This window comes from Diceros bicornis, chromosome 3 (genome assembly GCF_020826845.1).
Source record: "Diceros bicornis minor isolate mBicDic1 chromosome 3, mDicBic1.mat.cur, whole genome shotgun sequence".
Classification (NCBI taxonomy): domain Eukaryota; kingdom Metazoa; phylum Chordata; class Mammalia; order Perissodactyla; family Rhinocerotidae; genus Diceros; species Diceros bicornis.
In genome coordinates this window covers 90,588,292-90,604,437 of record NC_080742.1, presented here as the reverse complement: position 1 = coordinate 90,604,437, position 16,146 = coordinate 90,588,292, and the positions used below count along the sequence as shown (strand labels likewise).

Below are 16,146 nucleotides of genomic sequence, written 5' to 3'. Positions count from 1 at the left end.
TAAAACCGTGACGGAATCTAGCAGGGTTCATACATGAGTGAGGGCTCAGTATCCTCGGTGCTGGCACATTGCCACAGACCAGAGGTAGGGTGGGTCTGCATTTTGCAAGGAGCTTCCCTTCTGCTCTGAAGAGGGAGAAGACCCAAGGAGCTGGCCTGGGACCCTCTTAGGACTCTTCTGGAGGGAGGAACTGCCTCTCTGGTGCTGGGGGCAAGGTGCATGGGGTTTGCTTACAGCCTATTTTAGGGGGAGGGGAGGGGCATGTGCAGGAAGAGGCTGTTGGGGGGTGGGGGAGGGTTGCTTTTCCTTTGGGGTTAAAGGCTGTGCAGCACGTTTTACAACAGTCCCAGAACAGGGCTGTTTTTATATTATTGTGAATGAAACTGCTCTTGCTAAATGATTTTCTTTTGGTGGGGGGTGCACTTTCATTTTCAATTCACTTTATTAAAGGAAAATGCAAATCTTCTGTTCCTCCCCTCCACTGCCCCACCTCCCCCCCACCATCCTGTCTTTGTGTTAAGGAGGGGATCTTGGTGAATGAGTTTATTGCCTTCTCCGTGCCGCCACCTGTACATCCCATACTCCGTCTTCCAGGTCTGGGGAATATCCACTGTTATGGCCAGTCTTAGCATGTTTTCTTAATGTGACATTCCCACCCCAGGCCCAAGAGAGATTCTATGACATATATTACAGAAAGAATTATATATAAATATCTATATGTAAATATTATAGATTATATACACATGGGCACGGGCTCCCTCCCCGGGCTGCAGCCTCTCTATTTTGGCCTAGGGAGGGGGAAGGGATGTATGTTGGAGAGGGCTACAGGCTGTGTTCAATGGCACTAAACAGAATGTGGTGGCACCTTTGACTATGAGTGTCTTATTTGGGGGTGATGGAGACTGGGATCAGGGGAGGGGAAGGAGGATAATGTCGGAGAGGGGACACAACTGCAGAACTGAAGAAGGCATGACAGGAGGAAGGGAGAAAGGCCTTGGGTGTGGAAGCAAGAGTTTCTGGATGCTCAGAGCACCTGGGACCACTTTATAGGAAAGGCAAGCTAATGGCAGGCTCCCTGTTGCTGATTTGGGGAGGATAAGGATCTGACTTCTCAAGTGTGGGAAGCATCAGAGAGGCCTGCCATCTTGACATTGAACACATTGACAGGAACATAGAGAACTCGTCTAAGAAGGGCTGGTGTCTGAGTGGCCCAGTGGCCTGGCTGCCCTGAGCCTTGGTTCTTGGCAGGAGAAGCCCCAGCCAGAGCAGCTCAAGGGCAGAGCTGACCTGGGGGCAGGACAGATCAATGACTACAGTGGGGAGTGGCACGTATTTTCTAGGGAGTGACCTGGAAACTAGAGGGTGAGGAAGCTGTGATGTGAGATAGAATGGGTTTCTGCTGGAGGGAGTTAGATAAAACCACTGGGGTGACATGAGTGTTTAACAACAAGGCACCTGCTCCTTCCACATGCAGCCTTCCACAAAGAAACCTTTTCTCTTCCAGGCTGCTCCCCTTGACAGTCTCCTTATCCACATTTCCTTGCTTAAATCGGGACAAAGGAAGGGGATATGGGATTGGCGTTTCACTGTCCTAGTAATGGCCCCTGCCTGGGGACAGAAGTGGGAGCCAGGATGGAGTCTGGAGGCAAATTTCAGGGAGTGGATATGGGCAAGTGGGAGGACGAGAGGAGGGGCTGTGGACAGTTTGTGAGTGTCTTCTGGGGCCGTCGGTCCACGTGGCCATGAGGTGGTCCCATCTCCTCCTCCACAGGGCCACAGTCTTTCTGGGCCTCCCTTCAGCCACACCCTATGGAAACTAATGGACAGGTGGGCAAGGCAAGGAAGGCACCGGGATGAGAACTCTGGGGCATCACGGGGGAATGAGGGGAGGCAGAGAGAGGCAGGGTATTCCCCACCCACAATCTGGGAAAACTCAGGAAGCCCCACAGAGTATCAGGGGCCCTTCACTGGGGTTAGAACCACCTGCCTGTCTGGGGATGGGGGGACGTGGCCTAAATAATTGACCAAGGCTACTCTTTGCCCAAATTCTGACGCCTCCTCTAAGACTATCACTATCACATTTAAAATTCCCAGGAGGCACCAGGATATTGTTAGGATCACTCCAACTTTAGGACATACCCCCTCCCACACAAGTCTGTCCTCCAGTGAGAGTCTCTTGATTGATAGTCTTCATGAGGAGGTCCGGGAGGTGTCAAAGGATCAGTTCATCCTCGTCCTCCTCATCCGTGGACCGCAGACTGGGGCCCTGCAAGATGTCAGCCAGCTCCTCTTCCAGCCCTGGACTCTCCACCAGCTCCAGCTCCTCTAGCTCGCTGTCCGCCGTGGTTGGAGCCAGGGAGAGGGGGGACACTGGGGAGGGGCGTGGCATGGGGGTCTCTGGGGAGGCAGGAGCCACATCCTCTGCCCCAATGGCCCCAGTTCCATCCTCAGGCAGACTCCAGGCCTCTGCAGGAGGGGGCGGGCCCCCGGGATTTTTCCGAATTGAAGTTGTATTCCGGAAGCTGGCAAGCGGAGGGCGGAGCTGCACCCCAGACTTGGTGTGCCCCTCAATGGCCTTCTGCAGCTGGGGAGTAGAGGGAAAGGGAAAGAGGGTATGGGATTGAGAAGAGAAAGAAGATGGGGCAGTGTGAGACCCAGCTACAGAGCGGTGAATCTCAACGCCCCTGCCAGGTCCTCTTTTGGCCCTTCCTAGTGACCTTCAGGCCTCCTTCAGACACATCCCATCTCTTTCCTCTTCCCACGGCCCTCTCCAGAGTACATCCCTATGACACCTTGACTCGTGCCCAGAACCCCTACCCCAACCCCACGCCATCCATGGCGGACCACGGGGCCACATGTGGGCTGGAGAGCTATGTCCCCTTCAGGACTGTGGCCATCATAGACTTTGCAGTCCTCTCCACCTCCTCCTTGTTGCACCTGCCCCCCTCCAATCTCTTCGTGAGAAATAGAGGGAAATCTGGGAGACTTCCCAGATACTAAAACCATCCCCTCTCCACCCCTACCCCCTTGTCCTGTGCCCACCCCTCCCTCCTGCTGCTCAAATGGGACACATCCTATTACCTCCTCCAGGGCCAGCACACCCCTGAGCTTCCCCATACTGGTCACATAAGCAAGGTGCAGGCCGAGGAGCGAGAACAGTGTGTGAGTCTGCGCGGAAAGAGCGGGAGGTCAGCACAGGTCCGGCCCCACACCTCCCCTGTCCTCCTAGCCGCCCTGAGCAGTCAGCAAGGACTTGCCTTGTGCAGCGACGTCTGCTCCACCAGCTGGAAGGGGGACTGGTCAATACAGCAGCAGTCAAAGCAGACGGGCTGGCTCAGCTGCTCCCGCTCCCAGGCCTCAATCTGTCAGGATAGTAGGGCAGGCACCCCGTATCAGGGTACCCCCTTCAACCTCAGATCTGTGGCTTTGACCCCAACAGTCCTCCCAGCCCCAGCACAGAACCCTGAAATATGCAGTGAACTATCACAGACCTTCCAAATATCTAGACCTCCTTCCTTCTTCCCAGGGGACAGCTTCCTCCCCTCCCCTCCCTCTTCAGGCCCCAAGTCAACCTTCCCCTTCTGGTGCTTAGTACATGGCTCCTTCTTGTCCCCCAACTCTTCCACCCCTGGCATCCCAAACACTTGTTATTTCCACCCATCTTTGCAGTCTTATTTTCCACTGCTCCAGCGAAACCAGACTGCTTTTGGTTCCTCAGACGTACCTCCCTCTTCTGCGTTATTGGTTCTCACCACCTGCATTTCCCTTACCTGCCCCACGCTGCCCCCATACTGTCTTCCTGGCGCCATGCCTCTTTTTCAGTTCCCATAGTCCTTTGCCAGCCTCTCTTCAGAATTGGCATGGTGTTGGCATTTGTCTCACCTCTGCCCCCTGGACGTCAACTCCTTGAGAGTGTTACATGGTAGCAGTTGCTGCGTGTGGTGAAGAAGCGAGCACATATGCCTTTTACATGGTAGATCCCGGCAAATATTTGCTGGATTTGAAGGGCTGTACTGGATCACGTGGCGCTGAGTTGACTTGAGTAAAACCATCATTTGTGTTTGTTTTGTTTTGTCTATGACAGAAGCATTAAGGCACAAAGGCCAACTCTCTTCTTGATTTTAGATCCGCACGCCAAAATCCCTAAGATTCCAAATAACCCCGTGTAGCTCTGGGTTTCATATATGAATCTAAAATTTTCTGAAATCTCTTTTCAGCCAGTGCCCTCTGAAATCTGTATTACTTGATTTATTTTTCTATTTGTCCAAATCTACACCTCTCAAGCTTCAGAGAGCATCCCCGAAGGCCATCAGCCCCTAGTTCTCATGTCACGTTTAGTCCACAGTGGTATGCTCTCCATCTGTTCCTTCCTGACTTTTCTGGACTGCAATCATACCTCCTCTAAACTCTGTATGTGTTTAAATATGTGTGTACATCTAAACTTCCCTGACTAAAGGTTCACACAGGGTTTGGCCAGCTCTCACAGCACAGGACGGATGACCACTTAGCAGGTATGTTATAGAGATGATTTATTTATAGGACTGAGAGCTGGACCCTTGCTCACCCTGGTTTGGTTGCTCCTGTCCTCCTGGACCTTTTTATGATCATTTCTTGCCTTCTCTAGTCGCATTTTGCCTTCCCTTGAGGAACAACAACAATAACAGCCATTTCCAGCACGCATGTACCAAGAACTTACTTCCTCTGTGCCAAGCACTATTCGATTTGCTTTGCATGTCTTCACTCATTTAATCCTCTCCAACCACCCTATTATCCCCAGTTTACAGATGAGGAGACAGAGGCACAGAGTGTGCAAGTAGTTTGCCCAAGATTACACAGAGGTGGAGCTGAACTTCTTGCCTTGACTGCTGACCGTGTTCCAGGACCCTCCAGCTTCCTGTCCGAGGGGAGGGAGATGTCTGCTTTCGGGTCTGGTGTGTTCCACTGCTTGAAAAGCTCAGCCCCAGGTCAAAACCGGAGCTCAACCTGTGTGTATACTCCTAACAGAGCAGCAGAATTAAACAAGCCCTAGCAAGGACTTCCGGTGACCTATAACTGAATTCTTTCACTATCCCCATAGGTATCATCTTGATATTGTCAAGCGTGTCATTTTAATCTAATCTGAAAACCATGTTCAAAATGTCCTGAATTTTTACTCCTTTTGGATCTTATCCCTACAAAACATCTCAACGGGTCACATGGGAATTGGTAGCTGCCTAATGTCTTCCTTGGGAAAGACATAAGCTAAAAATGTATGATTTATCTTCTTTCCTGGTTGCACTTTATTTCCAACTGTCATTAAATGGCCTTACTGATCAACTAGCTGGCTTTCTCTCTTTGGTGTATTCAAGAAAAAGATATTATTATTGGTTTTGACACCCCAGCAAGGCATTCCTTGATTGCAGTTAGGACCCATCTGATTCCTGCTTACGGGCAGAAGCAAGTTTTCCTTTTTCCTCTGTGCTCACCCACTTGATTTTCCCACAAGTCACTTATCAGAAGTGTGTGTGTTTTGAGGGGTGGCTGGGGGAAAGAGGGAAGACTTCCTTTCTCTCTCATCACTCCCCACCCGCTCCTCAACCCTTGGGTACTTTTAATTTTCAGTGCATATTTATTCTGGATATCCAATAAGATGTTCATTTTAAAATAATATCCACCATGGGTTTTTGTCAGATACACATGTTTAAAGCTCTGCCTTTTCAGCCTCTGTGGGGAGGCTGCCTTCTCCTTCACTGAATGGAATGGTTGCCGATGGATTTTGTTGTTGTTGTTTCCCCACAACTGATCAGTTCTGCTCAGCTGCCTGCTCCCAGTCACCGCTCAACATTCTGTTCACTCCTCACAACTAAGCCCATTCAGTGTGCTTGATTTTCTCTCGCCTGGACTTGATAACTACCTCTTTCTGGAAACAGGCATTTGTCCTAAGGAGGCACCACTGTCAATATTTGCCTTCAGCGTGGAGCTCTTCTCAGCCTCTCTTCCTGGCATTTTCCAATTGTCCACTATCTCAAGGCCTAATCAGTCAGCATAGTAACCTCCACCAGGTGCTGATTTCCCCGTTTTAGTTTCGATGCTGTTCTTCCACACTGGTACGCATAAGTGCTGGCCACCTGGTGCCATTTTACTGCAGGTAATGCTCCTCCTTCCTGCACCAGCCTCTGCCTGGTTCAGAATGTCCCTAATGTCTAAAAGATCTAAGGCTCGTCTTAGCACCATGGTCCCATCTACCCATGGAGGCTCAAAGCTTTCCTCTTGTGAAATGACGATGGTCCCTCTGAGAACACCACCACGTTTCCCCCACCTCTGAGTGATGTGCCCATCACTCTCTCCATAGTCATACCTCATTTCCAATCTCTCAAAATGCTGTCCCACCTAGACTCGCAGCTTATTCTTAAAACAACACAATGAAGAAGGTAGAAAAAAATGAGCAATATCTTCATTTGACAGAACAATCCACCCTAGTTGCTGTTTTCCTTACTTACCTCTTCAGGTGACATGTTATCCACTAAATCCGTGGAATCCTAGAGAATAAAGACATAGGTCCAAGTTCTTTCTCTTTTCTTCCCACTGCAGCTATGGTGCAATTAGCCATTAGCCATCCCTCCCTGGCCAGGGCCACAGATGCCTCCTTTCCAACTCATCATCCCTTCCATATGATGAAACTTCTCCTTGATGAGACCTCCTCCCTCCTGATTTAAGGACCACGGGTTTCTCACTCCTCAAAGACAAGTCCCTTTCCCCAGCCTCCCCTGCCCCCCCCAACACATGTCTTCTCACCTGGGTTGTTTTCTTCTTTGTGGGGCGAGATCTGCCCAGCAAACAGTGCAGCAGAGACCGAAAGATGGAGGGTCTTTGACCTGAAAGGATTGGCAAGTGGATGGAAATGGAAACAAAGCAATATCTGTCCTGGGGGGAAATGGCCAGGGGCTCCCAAGTGGTCTTGGACACTTTGCTACACAAGGACCCTACTTCTTAGGTGCCTCACCTCCATGGACACCCTCTCTTCTACCCTCCTGAATCAGCCCTTGCCTTCACTCCTTGGGACACTAATATGGAGACTCAATGAATAGGAACCCCCTCCCACCATCCGCTGACCTCACCCCTCCTCATAGTAGTAGCCCTTAGGTTGAGGAGAGCCCAGAGATAACCCACAAGGCATGAGTGAGGGTGCATGATGGGAGAATCTTCACCTGCAGGCTCTGGTGCTTCTGGCTGCTGTTTGTGGCTGGGCAGGGGCCCATTGGGTTCTTCGGGGGGCAGTGCAGCAGTAGGAAAGGGGTGAGGAGGAGTCAGAGGAGGCAGCTGTAAGGAACAGTAAAAATTCTCAGTCCTGGAGAAGAGGCTGCCTAATGCTTCCCTGCCTTTACTAGCTGGTGTCCTGGGAAATCCATCTAATTCGATTCTTCCTCCCCAGTTCAGAATTCCTGTATCTTTTTGAATTCTCATTGGTACCATCATCTACAACTTTTATCTCCTTCAGTCCCTGGACCCAGGGGCAGTGGTCTCTTTGACTTTCTCAATGATCAGCATCTCCCCCCCTCTTCCTACTCTCTCTTTGCCCCATCTATCTGGCTCTTCCGGCCCTTCCCAGTCCGGTCACCTCGGGCTTCCCAGAGAGGTCTTCTTCTTCATCCTCATCCACAAAGACAAAGGACTCAGGTCGGCCCTGGGATGAGAGGCCGCGGCGCCCATCCTCAGCCTGCCGCGTCTTCCCATCGTAAGGCAGCTCCAACAGCTTCCTTGCCATGTCCTGGGCTGCCCACAACCTCCGCTCAGGACACAGGTGGCGCTGCAGGAGGGACTGCAGTTCTGACCGCTCCACAGAGCCCAGCAGGATCATTGAATCTGGGGGAGAGCCAAGCTCAGCCTGTGGGTCTGCTCAATCCCCACCCCTCTGCTCCGCTCAGGAGGATGGAGTCAGGGACAGAAGCCCAGCGCCCTCATTTCTTTTTTCAGCTTTTACCCTCTCTTCCTAAAAACTTGCTTCAAAAATCTTCCAGGATTGACCTTACTCAATCCCTTTTATTTCACCCATTTAGCACTTAGAGACTCAATTCATAGTACACTAATTGGTGCTAACGTGACTTATTTTGATGCAGCTCTCATACAGCCTGTTTGCAAATAGGTGAACTTAGTATTAAAATAGGCTAATCAACCCTATCCTCCCAAAAAGAAAATTAAAAGCCATTTCAATAGTCTGAGATTTGAATATACTTTGAAAGAAGTCTACGAGGATACTTGATGTTTAATCACTTAAAGAATCTGGGTCCTTCTAGGATATAAATAAAATGCCTACTTTTCCTGAGAAGGTCTCTTATATGTTTTATATGTTCATCAAAATTCTGCTACTATAGTGAACATTTTCTTAAGTTTTTTCTTTTCTTTTTTGGTGAGGAAGATCGGCCCTGAGCTAACATCTGCCAATCCTCCTCTTTTTGCTGAGGAAGACTGGCCGTGGGCTAACATCCATGCCCATCTTCCTCCACTTTATATGGGATGCCGCCACAGCATGGCTTGCCAAGCGGTGCGTCTGTGTGCGCCTGGGATCCAAACCGGCGAAGCCCTGGCCGCCGCAGCAGAGCACGAGCGCTTAACCGCATGCGCCGCCTGCCCGGCCTCTAAAGTTTTAAGGCCATAACATTGTGGCACTGTTACTGAGATAAATCTTACTGCTAGGGCTTAGTCATTATTATGAAAACCCTGCACCTCATTGGTTCTAGCCCTGTTCCACTGAAGAGCCACTGCTTTAGAGGCCACTTAGAAGGTATTTGGGCTTTGGGAAAATATTAGAACTAATCTAACTTGAGCAATTTGGACTCTGATTATCTGAAATCAGAAGTAATAATTTTAATCGTTCCAAATGGCCCTACATGCTTCTTCTCTATTACACCAATTCAAACATGGCAAGTATTTGTATTTATTTAATATCTGGTAAATACCTATGAGGAGACAGTCTGAGGGAGATAGAAGTTATAGCTTCTACCCTCAAGGAATACCCAATTTAGTGAGAAAGAAAAGACATGAATATATATAAACCACAATAAGAAATAATACAAAGCAGGATTAAGTGCCAAAGGCGGGCAGAGAGATGATGAAGGAAGTGAAATGTGAAATCAATGCTTACTAAAACCGTTCCCTCCTTCATAGAACTTCCATCTCCTCCTTAAGTTGGGCATTAAAGAACAGGTATGATTGTGCTGCATAGCAGAGAGAACCATATAAGGGGCTGTAAGATTTAGAGCCGAGTCTCATTATTTGAGGATTCCCTATTTTTGAATCCACCTACTGGCTAAAATATATCTGTAACCCTGAATCAATACTACTCGCAGTGCTTTCGCCGCCCTTCACAGACATGCGCAGAGCAGCAAAAAATTTGAGTCGCCCCATGCATGCGTTCTCAGCTGAGGCTGAACAAGACGGATGCTCTGCCTTCTTGTTTCAGCTCTGATATTATAAACAAGTGTTCTTTTTGTGGTCCATTTAATGCCATGTTTTTTAAATTTTTGTGTTTTGTGTTGGTGATTTTGCTATTTAAGATTGCCCCCCAAACAAGAAGGCTGTGATGTGCCTTATGGAGAAAATATGTGTCCTAGGTAAGCTCCGCTCAGGCAGGAGCTATAGTGCTGTTGGCCATGAGTTCACTATTAATGAATCAACAATATATATTAAATAAGGTGCCTTTAAAGAGAAATACACATAAAACAAGTTATGCATTGATTAGTTGAAAAAATATTGTGACCAGAGGAACTTAACCATGTATTTTCCTTAGGAGCAATGGTTCAGTATAGTATCCTTAATTCAGTGTTCGCGGTGACTTTATAGAACATAACTACAATGAATAATTAGAATTGACTGCCTTTCTTTAATTGGTTTTTAACTGTCTTCTTGTGCTTGTGTTATAGCTGTATCTTCCCTTCCTCAAGGATGATCATGTTCCCTAAGGAGCACAGGCTGGGTCTTCTGTAGCAGACTGGATAGCCCCTAAAGACAAACCCACACCGCAGTGCATCCTCCACCTCTATGGAACCCTTGTTCAGGTCACTAGCTCAGCAGTCTGCTTGCTTCCTTCCCACTAACCTTTTGAATCAACCAGTGGTAAAGTCTTGACTGTGGTGGTCTGGAGCAGAGTTTGCAACTCCCCATACGTGCAAGAAGCTGAAACGAACTTCACATCGCGTACCATGATGTCCTCAACAAAGATTGTAAATTTGCTATAGAGGGAGAAAGCATGATGGGTTAGTCCCACCATGTATGCCTGTCCCTTTGCTGACACTTCCCTTTCCCCCATGAGGTTTGTCATGCATTTGATCACTCCCAATATTTATTAAGTACATGGGAATATAAAAATAAATAAAAAGCAGTGCTTCCAAACATTGACCCTAACCTCAATCTCAATCTCAGAACTTCCAACCTCCACCCCATCCAATCTGAACTAATTCCAGCTGGTGCCCCTGACCTGAGCTGGTTCCAACCAAGGTCAGGCAAGTAGGGTAGCTTCTTGACCTGGATGATGCTGTCATAGAGGGAGGGCTGCAAGCTCTGAGCCACCATGTTGGCCAAGATAACAGCCACCATCATGGGTAGGATGTGAGCAATCTGACCCGTTAATTCAAAGCAAATCACAGCTGTAGAGACTGTGTGGGACACTGCACCAGTCAGCGCTGCTGCTCCTAGAATGAGACACAGGAATGTACTGGTGGGTGAGGGCTTGGCATGGAGGGCACATGGGGATGTGATGGGAGTGACATTGAATGGGGAACCATGACCCTGATCAGTGCCAACACTCCTGAGATAACCATTCGTCAAAAGTAGGGGCTAGAATGCTGAACTGCTAGAAAATCATCACTTTGATCTCATTCTATGAGCTTGGCAACTCACAAAATCTGTGTGTGCCAAAATTTTCATTTATAAAACAAAGATAGTGATGTCCTATCTGTTCCTTGCTTTTGAAAGTATGGATCTTTTTTTTTTTTTTGAGGAAGATCAGCCCTAAGCTAACATCCAGTGCCAATCCTCCTCTTTTTTGCTGAGGAAGACTGGCCCTGGGCTAACATCCATGCCCATCTTCCTCTGCTTTATATGGAACACCGCCACAGCATCGCTTGATAAGCGGTGCGTCAGTGCGTGCCCGGGATCCGAACCTGCGGAACTCGGGCTGCTGAAGCACAGCACGCGCACTTAACCACTGCACCACCAGGCTGGCCCCTGGATCATTCTTAACTGAGCATTTGGAAACCCAGTCATGGCATTTTACTTTGGACCTCAGGTTTTGGTGCCAATAATTTATGAGTGAATAGTGTGAGAACCCAAGAATCATGCTGTGGACTTGCAGCAATGAAACCTGCATCAGATCCTGATTCTATTTCTCAACTGTGTGAGTTGAACTTAATTCTTCCGGAATCCCATGCTCTCTTCTGTAAGGTGAAAGGGGTCATTAAATGAGTTCTAAGTCCCCTGCAGATCTAAAACATTATGATTCTATAAGCTCTTTGAAGATAGAATTCTATCTTACTTATTTTTGGTTATGTTTTCCCATCAGCCAAAACAGTCCCTTGTGCATTAACTATATTTCATATTTAAATATGGGGGAGATATTCTGTGAGAAAAGATGCTAGGGAAGGCACACGTGAAAATGGAACAAGAAAAGGTCACAAAAGGGAAATATGGGAAGGGACGACTCTAGCGGATGGTGCACATAATATACTTCAGGGCATAAACTATCACGGGAGATACGTATACTGGAAGATGTCCCTCGGGGGGATACCCAAGAGGCTTGAAGATGGAGAATATCAGCAGATGACTTCTACTGATGAAAGAAGCTTTTCTAAAGGACTATGATGGGGGAGTAACGTCATCATATGTGCTATAAAGCTGGTTAGTGCTTCTATAGCCAGGGAGGCATGGCCTTAGATGTTATGGGATTTCAGTGAAGAGGCGAGGGAGGGAAGAGGCATAATAATTCTGGAGATTATATGGGTCACTGTGTTAGACACAGTTTTTAGTTAGATGGGATAATAGATTTGATGAAAAAAGATTATGCTAGACTTTCAGAAAGTGAGGGCTGTAAGATATCTCAGAAGTCATTTTAGGATGGCTCAGAAAGGCAGCTAACTTGCTCCATGGTCACCCAGGTGACAAGTGGCAGGGATGAGTCCACAGCCCAGGTTTCTTAGCTCTTAGTTATGTGCTCTTAAGTCCCGTCAATATTAGCACTCCTGCAGGTTGGGAGTATTCAAGCCAGTCACCTGCACTGTTGTTTCCATAATTCTTCGGAAGAAAAGAAAAAGCCCTTAACAAACATCCAGACACAACCCTCGGTGTTTTCATCCTTATTATCTCATTTAATTCCTATAATCCCTTTTCTACATGAAGAAACTAAGGCTCAAAGAAATTCAATAAGAGCTAATGAGAGTCACAGCCAAGGGTTGATTATCTGAATAAAAGTTGAATTAAATAACATTAAATTAAAACCATATTGTGTAGCCGGGAATGAAGATGTCATGGGAGAGTTTGAGTGTGGGGATTTGAGGTGCTCAATATTGGGTTACAGGAGGGTGGAATGTGTCTCACCAATTACTGCATAGCCCCCAGGTAAGATCTTGTAGATAATGCCATCAAATAAGATGCCATCAGGGAATAGCATGGCCATGATCTCTCCTACCAGCCTTCCAAATGCAGCTCCTACAGGAAGGAAGGAAAGAATTGAGAGATCCAAGTTCTTTATCTTCTATATTTTCAGAGCTAATCCCTCCTTGGGTACTAAGGCCAAATATAAGTTCCCAGCGTCCCAGGCCTTCCCTTATTTCCCCAGTACACTAGATTGCAGCTGTCAGTAAGATCCCAGGCTTCCCATCAGAACTTACCTAGCACAAATACAGGCATGAAGCCTCCGCAAGGTATGGGCATAGTGGTGGCCACGATGGACATCCAGAACTGGGGTAAAAAGAGGCATCAGGATACCCTCTCAACTCCGCCCAACACACACACACAGACACACTCAACCTCCTTCCTACTATCCTCCTCCTTCTTGCTTCAAGAGCCCCAGAAATCCTGGGATAGCTAATCCTTCTGGAAGCCATCTTGTCTGTCACCTTTCCTCCAGAACCAAAAACCATGGAGCTCTCAGGCTAAGAGATCACCAAAGACAACACTATGAGAAAGTTCTTCCAGATGGTTAACCCAAAAAACACTCTTACTTGGAGTGACTCTATTTGCCTTTAGGTAATCTAGAACAAGGAGTGGAGCCCAGAGGACTCCCCTGTCACTGCTCCAAAAGGGCCCTAGCCCACTATACCCTCTTAACCCAAAAGTTCACCTCAGCAGAGCAGCCTGAAACTCTTGAAGCTGGAGGATACCTTTCCCTGGTCAGATTATGTTTCTCAAAAAGAGCCCCTTTTCTAAGTGGCAGACATCTTAAAGTCTTAGTGACTTACTGTGTGACTAATTTAGCTTCAATACAGTCATTTACAAAGCCATTGTATGGTGAACCTCACAAGGGAACCTGGAGTGAAGACCGTCCTGTCTGAGCCATTTCCTTTGACATGAAATCACCTTAAATGAAGGATCAAAAAATCAGATCTGTCCTGGCCCTATTGCAAGGGCAAATTGAGAAAGCCAGAGAAGTCAGCCAATAAACAGAGAATATCTCCAAGGCCAACTTTTTCAGGTAATATTCCACCAGAAATTGGGATAATTTTAACAAAAGCAATAGGTACATTCTGTGACAAAGAATGCAGAAGAATTGAGAAATAGAATGGAAAAAAGAGTAGTAGTGGAACTTTTGAAATGTCTGTAAAAGAAAAAAATATATAAGACATAATACATAAATTAAGCAACATATTTCCAAAATAAGTAAGCCAATCTTAGAAAAGGATCTCAAACTACTTTGGTGAAAGACAGTAGCAGCTAAAGGTCAGAACAAATTGCCAGGATGAAAATATTTGCAATTAAAAAACTACACCAATTGCATTGTAAACTAATGAGAAATCAATTTCTTAATTTTCTGAACCTTAGAAAGAATTCATTTGAGCCATAGTTGACCTCAAGAGGCAGCGACAAAGGCTCTGAGAAGCCTTCACCCCAGAAGAACACATACTTCTTCATGTCAGAATATGACTGCTTAAAACGGCTGAGAACTGCAAAGCTAAATGGACCAATGAAGACAATATAGACTGAGAATTCCTCGAATGTATAACAAGAGTGTATCTTGTTACCTCCGCCTTCTCTCTGCACTGGCACAATGCTCAGTAAATGTAGGTAGGAGGAAGGAAGGAAGGAAGGGAGGGAGGGAGGGAGGGAGGAAGAAAAGAAGAGAGCTTGGTCAAACAGTATTCATGCAAAGCAGAAAAAGTTTCTCAGAGCTAATATTTGCTGAAACACCTAACAGTAATGCTCATGGGGGACTCATGTAAACTGTAGATGAGCAGACACCACTGGAGGCTACCATGTCAGACTGTCTGGAAACGGAGTTCTAGGCACTTGCACTTAAAGATTCTTAAGTGATTCTGACATATAATAGTTTGAGACCCCTTGAACTATTCTGTACCAACTCTTTGGAAGAAGTACACGAAAGCCATAAGGGATTTTGTAGGCTCGGGTTAATCTGAAAGCCCCAGTAATACAGATAATAGGTGACCATAGGTCTGAATTCAGAGGATAAACTTTAGATGATCCTCCAAGATACGTGTAAGAACAGATCAAGATCAGAGGGCATTGAAGTTATCCACTGTTATAGCGCACAGAATGACGCATGAATTAGCAAACTTTTTGAGCTATTAGCACATGAAAGGAAAGGTCCAGAAGCAATGTAAGTGATGGGGGACACAAATAACTCCCAAGATTTTAAACACCCAATTCTAGAGAACTGGGAAACTAGAGACCCACTGTCACAGATTCCATTTTCTTTAGACTTTTCACCAGCAGGAGGGATACGAAGATGAGGCAAAAAGAATTCTACAGAGCCTCAGGCTGTGCCGAGAACTCAGTGAAACTATGTAGTGATGTTAGACTTATTAAAAGGGAAACTGAGAAGTTGGGATTATATTCATACTCATTGTAAAAGCTCCTGACTTACAGCATGATGATATTTTCCATGTCTTAAGATTGAGGAAGAAGTAAGTTCCCTTTATGAATATTATAAAAAAGCTGAACTGAGAGTCTTATCTGCCTGCACTGAAACTTCCAAAAGACTACATAGGCTAACTTCCAAATCAGACTGTGGAAAAATAGTTCTAGTCAATTTCATATTTTAATTTGGCTATGTGGCCTGTTGCCCACACTTTGGAAATAATAAAGGTATGCTTATGTGTCCAAAGACAGGACAGCGAAAATGCTGGAAGCAGTGATAACTAGGTCATACCATGGATTTATAGCAGTGAATGGTTTTATGTTTATAAATATTATAGGCCTGCTGCAAACTGTTGGGCTTGAAATATAGCCCAGAAAGTGTGTGAGCTTCTTTTCCTGATTCACTTATGATGTAAACATTATTGAGGATATAATTCAGTAAGAAATTGATAATAGTGACAAACAGCTGAGTCCTTCTATATAATTCAAGTAGTTTTCTCAGAATAAACTTTAATCCATGAAGTGGAATCCAGATATATACTTGGGAATCCAGGGGTATATATCTGAGGTGAGGTATGGGGGAAATGGTGAAAAATATATAGTATTTCTTTCCTCCAAAAATTTTCAAAAGCTTGACATTTTAAAGTATATATGATCCCAAAGTTACCATATAGCTCAATCTAGAGGAATATCAGAAAAACAGTTATTATCATTGAATGATAAATTCTGAGATGCCATCAGAACTTGGACTTGGTTACTACAGATGGGTTTTTACACTCAACAACTAGTTATAGGAAGTTGGGATTTATAAACTAGAGAAGATGAACTCTACAATGAAAGTCCAAAAAATCAAATCCCTAACAAGACACGGAGAACTTCCTTATGATAAAAATATAAAATCTTTTGAGGAAGAAATAAAAAAGGATCTAATTAACAAGGTGGGTATGAAAAATATGGAAGCAATAGACCACATGAACCCACCCTGAGTGGAATGGGAAAGAACATACAGAAATACAGCTTTCGGAAAACCCATAGCAAATCCTGAGAATGTAAGTTACAGGGTTGGAACCTGGTGTGTCAAGC

The 16,146-nt window shown here is 46.1% G+C and overlaps 1 protein-coding gene across 1 annotated transcript in view; it reads right to left on the bottom strand.

The window, feature by feature from the left end:
* Positions 1-2,116: 2,116 nt before the first annotated feature.
* Positions 2,117-16,146, bottom strand: part of CLCN1 (chloride voltage-gated channel 1) — a 28,962-nt gene continuing 14,932 nt past the window's right edge. The window contains exons 13-23 of the mRNA XM_058569678.1: positions 12,861-12,930; positions 12,568-12,678; positions 10,454-10,667; positions 10,075-10,208; positions 7,598-7,842; positions 7,188-7,299; positions 6,775-6,854; positions 6,480-6,518; positions 3,258-3,362; positions 3,082-3,168; positions 2,117-2,584 (exon numbers count right to left, since the gene is read on the bottom strand). Of these exons, the coding sequence (XP_058425661.1) occupies positions 2,213-2,584; positions 3,082-3,168; positions 3,258-3,362; positions 6,480-6,518; positions 6,775-6,854; positions 7,188-7,299; positions 7,598-7,842; positions 10,075-10,208; positions 10,454-10,667; positions 12,568-12,678; positions 12,861-12,930 (1,569 nt within the window). The 3' untranslated portion in view covers positions 2,117-2,212. The remainder of the gene's footprint in view (positions 2,585-3,081; positions 3,169-3,257; positions 3,363-6,479; positions 6,519-6,774; positions 6,855-7,187; positions 7,300-7,597; positions 7,843-10,074; positions 10,209-10,453; positions 10,668-12,567; positions 12,679-12,860; positions 12,931-16,146) is intronic.